Source organism: Camelus bactrianus, chromosome 24 (genome assembly GCF_048773025.1).
Source record: "Camelus bactrianus isolate YW-2024 breed Bactrian camel chromosome 24, ASM4877302v1, whole genome shotgun sequence".
Classification (NCBI taxonomy): Eukaryota; Metazoa; Chordata; class Mammalia; order Artiodactyla; family Camelidae; genus Camelus; species Camelus bactrianus.
Genome location: NC_133562.1, coordinates 3685985 through 3695669, shown reverse-complemented (window position 1 = coordinate 3695669; position 9685 = coordinate 3685985). Strand labels below are relative to the sequence as shown.

At 43.3% G+C, this 9685-nt stretch overlaps 1 protein-coding gene across 8 annotated transcripts in view; it reads left to right on the top strand.

Annotated features, from left to right (window-relative positions):
- Positions 1-8858: 8858 nt before the first annotated feature.
- ARHGAP28 (Rho GTPase activating protein 28) overlaps positions 8859-9685 on the top strand; it is a 141870-nt gene continuing 141043 nt past the window's right edge. For 2 of the 8 annotated variants that reach the window (XR_012502087.1, XM_074352458.1), the window contains exon 1: positions 8860-9231. Coding sequence is in view for 4 of the 8 variants with exons in the window: in XM_074352458.1 (XP_074208559.1) it covers positions 9056-9231 (176 nt within the window). In the remaining 4 variants the exon portion in view is untranslated. Of the gene's footprint in view, positions 9232-9685 lie in introns of all 8 variants that reach the window. The other 6 variants (XM_074352459.1, XM_010958088.3, XM_074352465.1 and 3 more) reach the window with 4 other exon arrangements.

Below are 9685 nucleotides of genomic sequence, written 5' to 3'. Positions count from 1 at the left end.
ACCCAAAGGAAGGAACCAAGAAGAAATAGGAATAAATATTATGTGTACATATCATCTCATGGATAGCAGGTGACACAGGAGAGATCAGAATTGTCATCTCCCTCCAACACAAGTTTTATTACAACTGTTACTTAATTTAGCCACCAATACTCAAGGCCATTCTATCAGGGCTGCATCCCACAACAGCAGGGGCATAAATTACACAGCATCCTACCCTCTACTTGTGTGGCCCACCAGCACTGCTCTCCCATGACTTTCGAGTCCTCCCCCTTCTTTGAGAAAAGCACAGTTAAGGTAGCAGCTCTAATTTCATCTCACATATGCAGATATAGAAAGTGAGGATTGAGTGGACAAGGGGCATCTTACTCATCAAGTAGCTGTTTAAGCCTACTTTGTAGCAGATGCTATAGTAAGTCTGCTAGCAGCCTTCTGAGAACCCAACCAGAAATGACTGATCTGGAATTCCAGCGCTGTGAGTCAGAACTTCCTTTTCAGAGGCCATGCCAGTATTCTGGCCTAGTGATGCCAAGGCAGTCAGGCTTTCTGTGACTTTTTTGAGCTGGATGATAATCAGTGGTAACTAGGTACATCACTAAATAATGTTTCAACTAACAGACAAACATCAGTTTCTTGCTGTGTTCCCTTGCCTTCTCAGTTTCAAAAGATGGCTCAGTTACAATCATGACCCTTTCTGCAGAAATATTTATAGGCTTTGGAGTGTATTGAAATGTCTTTATTATCTGACTAACAATGTTGGCTAGAGTTTATTGAATTCCCCTGGAACCTCAAATAAGTACCGCTAACAAAGAATAACAATGTCATGAAAGCTTAGCATAATAAAGAGAACATAACGTTTATCGAACATAATGTATGTACTGATTTTACAGGTCATCCTTTCTAAATCCTAGCCAACAACCCTGTATGGTAGGTGTTATCTCACTTTGCAGGTGAGAAAAATCAGACACCAGAGAGATTAAATAAAGGCGCATAGTCCTGTGGCACTAGATGGAAGAGAGTTTACTGATCTGTCTGTCCTGCTTCAAACCCTGCCTTCCTTCCACCATCCTTTAACCATACGTGATAAACTTACTTTAAAATTATACCTTCAATTACACTTCCCCACACCCAGGTGACTCAGTTCAGATCCTGTAAGTCTTAATGAATGATGTAATCGGAGCCCATTTGAGGACTGATTTGTCAATATGGAATCTTCCTATTGGAAGGAATGGAATTTGAATCTTTCTATTCTCATCACAAAATCACAGGTCAATTTGATTGTAAACTTCAGGAAATAAAACCCTCCCCACCTCCACCCCCGTCCTTATTCGGAGCCACATCTAGGCAAAACTGCAAGGTGAGCAGGTGTATTCTTTCTTTTCCTCACTCTGTGAAACTCCTTCTCTGCTCTTGGATATCTTTACTACTCATGATCCTTTTCAGAAGGCAAAGGGTCCCTGAAGGCCATGTCACTAGATCATTTAACACCCAGGGATTGCCAAATGAAAGGTTAGCATTCAGCCTAGGCACAGCCGATCTGATGCAGTATTCTGGAACTCTATGTCCTGAGAAGAATGAAGCAAGAATGGGAGAACAGTTAAAAGTAGTTAATTGTGTCAGAAGCTCTGAGGCAAGACTGTATTCTGGAAGATTGTGTTCCCATTCGTGCCCCACGTCTTGTTCTTCAGCTTGACCTTCATAATCCTGTGATATTCCCATGACCTTTCTGAAACTGTCTTCCTTGTTTCAGAATCAGAAATGTTTTTGTGGTTTGCAACCAAAGGACTCATAATAAATCTTCCTTCCTCGTTGGTAGGCCCACGTTCCACATCTCTCTCTGGGCATCTTACTGTTATGTTCTTTCTTTACCAGCTCGGTGGAACCTTATGTCCTCATTCCTTCACTTTCCAGGTCAGGTGGTCTGTACTGCCCAGGATGACTGTTAATGAAGTAGGTAAGTTGTCTGTAATATTGAGCTAGTGACAGAGGGAGGGGGTTGATAGAGTTCTTTCCTCAGCTTCTCCTCTGAGGCACTTACATAATTTATGAAGCTGAAGTTCTTCTCAACAGCTGTTTAAAATCCTCTTGGAGTTTGTCTTAGGAGTCTGTTTGGAACTTAGCATCTGGCCATTTATAATTGGCTTTCTTCTTTCCAGATTTCAGTGTATACTGTTCTCCAAAGGAGGTTGGGTGCATAGGAGATGTTAAGTCAGAAGAGCTGAGTGAGGACCATGTTGTGCAGAACCCAGGGAGGACACAAGTAGATCTACAGACACGAGTAGATCCTGGTTCTACCCTGTTGGAAACCTACAGTGGATTTCCCATTTGAATCCCTCACTCGGCAAGCAGACCCCTGGTGCCTGGCCTCTGTATTTAGCCTCATCTCTAGCTTGATTCTCCAGCAGAGCTAAGCTAAAGTTGCTTCTCTGTTTATGCCTAATTGTTTCTTTCCTCTGTGCCTTTTTTTCAGTCTGTTATCTCTCACTGGAATTTCCCTTCTTCTCATCCCTTACAACTGCCCTCTCCTACTCCTGAGCTGGCCAGTTGTTATTCATCTTTTACGACCTGTCTCTAGCATTACCTCTTCTGGGTTCTGTGGTGACCTACTAGTCCAACCCCACTGCTACTCTTGACTTTGCTTCCAAATTCTTAATCATTTTTGCATTCTTGGTGCTTAGCATTGTAGGTACTAATGATGATTGTAGGTTCTTAGGATGGATGGCTGGCTGAATGGATAGATGAAGCCCTTGTATAATCACAAAACATGTAGAAAGTATTCCATAGTGGAAGTCTTTTTAGACCAAAGCTTCATGTTTGTTGCCTTCCCCCACTCTGCCTGGCTCTATTAGTAGTGATTCATTTCTAATCAATAATGATTCAGTTTATTTGTAGAAGTCACTTAAGTCATTTAGCTAAGTCACTTTAGTGGCTCAGTTATGTCCATCACATAAATAACACAAGTCTTGACCTGCCTGACAGGCTTTCACGGTGACATAGTTTGCTTAACCTGATTACCAAACTGATGATAGAACGTAGAGCAATTACTGAAGGAAAATAGGCCCTAACGTCTTTAAAAAATAGATGCTAAGAAAACAATAGGAAAATCAGAGTAGTCTAAAAATTGTGTTCTCTAGAGAGCATTCAGAAAATAAACTTGTATAATTCAATTAGTGCCAGTCAGTTTTTAAAAATATTTCAGGGTAGAAATTCAAGATTTATCAGCTGAATCAATGATGAAGAATTTATTCATTATTATCTAAATACTTGTTTCATTAAAGTATTTTTTCTTTATATAAATGAAATTCCTCCAATTTTGCATTAATTCCCCCTAATTTTATCCAGTCTTTCTAGAGGATTTTGGGGAAGTGGTGAATGTGTGTTAAGATGGAGTTTTGACAGAGTTAAGAAGTTTCTCTTCATAGGTAAGAACTGTGCTTTCATTTCCTGCAAGATAGGGCTGGTGACCATGTGACTTGCTGTGGGAATGCCTCTGCGGCTGCAGAGACTCATGCAGATGCAGCTGTTTCCCTACTCTGGTACCAGACGATTATCCTGGCAGCAGTTTTGCCAGATAAGCAGCCATGGCCACAAGAGACACTTTCCTTCTGTCCATGTTAAGGTTTTGCACACATGCGCTGTTTTCTTGCCTTTCCTGATGGGGTTGAACATGTTGAAGTATCTCCATGTTTCCTAATGCTTACTGCTGTGTGTCCTTCACTGGGGACCCAGAGTTGGGGAGGCTTTCCCAGGTAAGCTTCATTATGTGAATTAAGTCTGACTCATCCCTCAGTAAAGTTTATGAAACACCTCTGGAATTCCAAAGATCAGATTGTTTAGTCTTGAGAGCTGAACTCCAGTGATGCTTCTAGAAAGGCTGAGGTAGAGGACAGTGACAGGGGATAGTGAAAAAGGGAGAAGGAACCCACTTCTGCTGAGCATCTGTGATATGCTTAGCACCATGACTGGTGTTTTCAAGATGCAGTCTCATTTTATCTTCCCGTCAACTCTCTGAGGAGATCCCCCACTTTTCAAAATAGGAAATTAAAACGGAAAAATTAACACAGAGAGTAAGTAGCAAATTCATAATTCAAACTCAAGCTCAACTCTGCCTGACCCTCTTTGGTCTACCACTCTGCCTCCTCTGTTTATTAGGAAAGTGCAGGAGTCTTGTGCACCTGTAGGTCACATATGTCACTACCCTCTAGTGCCTTATGTATGTGAGTCCAGTGACAGATTTACAAGGCAGAATGAAATACTGAATTAGCCTTCAGCGCATTCTAAGAGCAGTTAATGACTGTATATATGTATACATAAATATATAAATTTTGAACTTAGTATTGTACTTTGAAAATACATGCATTTCTTCATTTATTACATTTTATAATTATTATATGCTAGTGATATCTTTCCTCTGATATGCTAAATAGGTTTATGGAAAGCTGCTACAAAGAAACATAAACCCTACCCATTTCTTTACGTTATAGAGGAGGAATGGATTTTGAATCTCAGCAAGCCTTTTATGAAAAAGAGCTATAATACTTAAGAGCCTGGATGAAGGGAGCCAGACTCCCTGGGCTTGAACCTGAGCTTTGGCACATCCTAGCCTGACCGACCTTGGCCAAGTTACTATAGCCAGTTTCTTCTGTAAAATGAAGATTGTAACAATACTTATCTCAGAGGGCTGCTGTGAGCATTTTATGAATGGGGTTCTGATGCCTAGAACAGAAGGAGGCACATGGTTAAGTATTCAGTAAACACGGGCTATTTTGTTTTCTTTACGTTGAGGAAGCAGGTCTGCAGTTCAGCAACTCGCTTGGGTCCCAGTGTTCTGCTGGTGGCAGGGTTGGTACAGACACCCAGGTCTCCCATTCTCTGTCCAGTGCTGGGAACTATAGTGACCACCAGAGCAATGCAGTGTGGCAAACTAGAATTTTCCCTTTACCATTGCACCTAGTCTAAATAAACTGAAAATGCTATTTCTGTGCCCTGAGTATCCATTGTCTGTTACAGGGACAATTTATCAACCCAGTTCCCAGATGGAGAATCTTTCCGAGTGTCCCTGGTGACTCTGCTGCCTGGTTAGTCGTCACAGTCTTGTGCTGTCATCCCCCAGCCCAGTAGTTCCCAGCATGCCAAAAATGTAAACAGACTCTGCCAGATCCAGAATCCCATATCTTTCCTTCCTGAAATCCAAAAAGCTCTCAAATCTGGAAGCTTTTTCATAACTTATTTAACTGTAAAACTTGCTCAGACCTGAATTATTTGGCGACCAAGCACCTGAAGTGATATGATTTATTTATTGTATTTATCCATCATAGTGAGTACTCACACAGTTAACTGCAGATGTACTAATGCTTTTGCCTACAGGATACTGCCCAGATCTCGTGGAGATATGTATCAGTTGGGGTCTTGGCAGGAAGGGATGGGGTGCTCAGCCCAGGTAAATGAGCAGAGTTTAGTAAAAGGACTATCTGTAGAGGTGTGGGTGGGGTGAGGGACCAACAGGGATGTTGCAGGAGGCCAAAAGGAGGGATTACGTGATGAACCAGGAGCTGTTACCAACCCTAGCGTCAGAATTACCAGAACCCCAAGAGAGCACATGGGAGCAGGCCACTGTCAGAGGTGTGGCCTTGGGTGGAAAGAACCAACCAGCAGCAAAGTAGCAGAGAAGCATTCTGAGAAATAAATACCCAACCCGATTTTTCTCTCTTTCTCTAGATCTTCTGCTGGTGCCTTTCTTTGATTGCACTCTACCTGAAGCCAGAGGCAGGAGAGCTCACAGGTGCAAGCCATAAGGCGAGCCACTAGGCACCAAGCAGAGTCGTGAGGGTGGCAGGTGGATCTGGAGGGTGAGAGGAGAATCCTTGCACAGCACATTCTCTAGTACTAATATATGCACTCCACCACCTTTATGAAACCTGAAAACTCAAGAATGCTTAAAGAGTTGTCGTTTATTAAGTCAACACCATATACCCACATTACAAAAATATTAATACATACATGTGAAACTTTATTTTTTTAGTTTGCAGTGCCATAGAGACTTATGAACCTTTTATAATAATTCCTTGGCTACTTTGATAGATTGCAACTGTTGCACTCAAGAGTGCTATCTCATTCACCAATTCATTCATCCATTCATAAGTTCACTCAACAGATGTTCTTTATTGATTGACTGCTCTGCAAAACAGTCTCTGGGATATAAAGACAAAAATGTGACAGTACTACTTCCAATAGCTTACAACTTAGGAAGACACTATTTGTTGGAAAATAGTAATACGATCCTGGATTAGCAAAGTTTCATCTGAAAGCTATCTTGCTGCTGCAAGCTCTGTTTTGAGAAGGATTTCGTGGCACATCTGGGCACAGTGGGGCTCTGCCCACTAGCTACGTGTGAGGGGGTGCAGGAGCTGGGTGTGTGAGTGCACACATGGTTCTGGCTGGCTGTCCTTTCACTACATGGCAGAATGAGCTTGTTCCACCACAGGAGCAAAAGTGATCCCTACAGAGGTAGTAGGAGGGTTACTTTGAGTTTGAAACACCCTAGAAGGCTTGGTGGGGGTCGGTAGGGGGTTTTAAGGGTTTCCAGACAGGCAAAGGACAGGTAAGAGCAAAGGCAAAGTAAGAATGCAGGACAGGCTGGTGTTAAGTGGGCCACAGGGTCTGGGGAGTGAAAAAGTCGTAGGTGACCAAAATAGATTAATAAGGACCTATTGTAAGGAACTTGGACTTTTTTGTAGCAATTGAGGGTTTTTGAAAAAGGGGAGGTCCTATGTTTCAGGAAAGTCACTTTCCCAGCACTCTGAATGTGGGGAGGGATGAAGAGGAGCGTGATGGAAAGTAACTATGTCAAAGGAAGATCGCCATCACCCAGGAAAGCAATGGTGCTGTGAGAACAAGAACAGTGGCAGTAGGAACAGAAAGAATGGTTGGCAGACATTTTGAGAAGGAAATGACAGATGTGATAATTGTATGGAGGGAGGAACCAGAGTGACTCCAGAGTGTCTAAGTTAGGAATGTCAAGAGAAAGAGGAGGACCCTTGAAGCTAACGTGAGGGAGCGCTCCAAAATGTTGGACGTGAGTTACAGCCAAAATATTTTTAAGGAAATACCCTGCACATATCTAAAATTGTGTCTCCACTCCAGTTCAAAAACAAACAAAAAATGCCAGGGAGAAATTCTGTGGTCAGAAAAGGTTACACCACTACAATTCCTTACGGTAATTCCAAAATTCAAAAAGCTGTCAAATTACACATTTTTAAAAAAGTTTCGTGTCAAGACTTATTTGGTGACAAACCTGCCATGAAAAAAATCTTAAGGCTATTAACAGACTTTATTTATCCCACTTAGGGTCAGTTTTTTTTTGCTGAAGAAATAATATGTTTGAATACAGGGTACTATCCCAAATTGCAGTGGATAAAGTGTGTTCTATATAAAATGGTGCATGTACCAAATTACCTTTTAAAACTAAAAAATGTTTATAAATTCTAAAACATATTCCATCCCGAAGTTTTAGATGAGGCATCGTGGTTGTGTATCAATACTTATACTGTTTCTTTACTTCATATTTTAAGAAAATACTCTCTTAGTTTTGATGTTTTGTTATTAAACACAGTAGGTAAACAGATGCCTCTTTGTATCTGAAAATTTTGGAAAAATAAGCATTCTTTGTGTGTGCCTGTTCCACATGCTGATACTTAAGAAGTTTCTTCATTGAACTGTGGTACTGCTACTACCTACCCCACAGTTGTTTACAGAGCTAATGTGCAGGATCCAGCACATGACAAGAAAGTATGTTGGTAAATGTTAGTCCTTATTATCCCACCCCTTTAGCCAACAAAACATTTTCAAAAAGCATTTTGGATGATTTTTTTTTTTTGCTTTCCCAATCTCTGAAAGTGCAGTGAAAACAAATGTCTCCCTTCTTGAAGAATGTGAAGGAAGCCGCAGAGGGAACCAGCATTTCTTGAGAACTAGCGATTCACTTGGTGCTTTTGATCCCATGAAAATTTTCACAGATACAAAAACAGATAGTGAGAAGTTAAGTAGCAGGATCCAGTTCACCCCTCAGTAAGGGGTGAACTGAGTCCTCTTTCCAGTCCACATGCTCCCACGGGAGTGTAAGAGACCACAGGTAAAACCCCTGTCCGGGGGGCCTCTCTGTAGCATCTTCTGCTTCTCTTTTAAACTGGTTACAAGGATGTTGACTTTTCATTTGTGCCATTAGTCTGATATAGGTAAAGACATCAGACCCCAAATTTCTGACTGGGCCTCCCTGCCAGACCCCGTCCCCTCCCTCAGTGAAGACCTCAGGGAGTAACATGCATTTTGCCCATGATAATCAAGTCTAATTTTCAGACCAGCTGAAAGCATATCTGCTAATTTGATCAGGATTGGGAGGAGGAAGGGGATGTAGAGTGAGGTAAGAGTCTGGTTCTGTGGCACTGAGGGTGAGGATTCTGCTTGTTTTAAGAGGGAATTACCTGCCTGAAAGGAAATCAAGTTTTTGTAACTTGGCTAAGTAAACAGCAACGTAATCCAGCTCTTCCATTTTTGATGTGGATGCTTTAAGTGAGAGAGTGTCACATTTTCTTCCTTTTTTCCTCAGACCACTCTTGTTTGACCTGGCCCCTCTGCTTCCCAACCGGGGCTCCCCGGGCAGGGTTTCTTTCTCTCGCTTCGTGCTGCCAAGCAGGAAATGTTCCTGGCCTCGGGATAAGCCTCCCGTTTGAAGGGGTGGGGGTGGGGGTGAGAAAAGGAAAAGGAAAAGAAACAAAGCAAGAAAAACTTTATGAGAACAGCAAGCCCGAGCCCCTAAGGATCGCTGCTGGTTTCCAGTTACCTAGAAACAGGGATCGCACCCCTCCCTCTCCCCTCCCCACCCTCCCTGCACCCCTACTCGCCCCCCCCTCCAAGGGGCTCGTGGGCGTGTATTTAAATCTATGCTAATCAGGCTGCCCGGCCGGCGGGGCGCGTGCCTGCGCCCCTGACAGCAGCGGGAGGAGCCCCCGAGCGGGACGGGCCGAGCCTCCCCACCGTGGTCGGTCCGGTGCGTTGGCCCATGCTGGTCCCCGCCTTTGTTCTCGGGCCGGAGCGGAGACATGCGCGGCTGACGATGGAAGTGGAGGACTCGGGCGGCGTGGTGCTGACCGCCTACCACTCGTACGCTCGCCCCCAGCCGCCCAGCTCCGAGCCGCGCTGCGCACCCCGGGCTGCCGCTAGCCACCCGGGCAGCAGGTACCGAGCCGCGCCGAAGGGGCAGAGGTTTCCTGGGCTTGGGGGTTCATATGCTGCTGGGTTTTCCGCCAGAGCATTGGACCAGCATTACTTGATTGTTGTTTCAAGTTTTGGTGGACTCAGTGAGTGAGCCTCCCTTTCTTTGTGTTGTCTTTGGTTGGAAGTGGGAAACCCACCCAGGCTCCGAGGAGGATGGCTAGAGACTTGGCTAGCAGTGTTTAGCGGCAGAGTTGTGTTCTTGATACAGCTTGCTAATAGGCATTTGCCTCATTTCTGCCAAATTCACTGATTGAACTATTGGAGAATTTTTTTTTAAAAGTCATTTAAAATGAAACAGCAGCAGAAAATGGAAAATAAATGTAAAATACGTTATCTTAGATCCGCAAACTATGAAGAACTTTAGTAACTGCATTAGACACGAGTTAAAACACAGATGTAGAGATTCTCCAAAAAG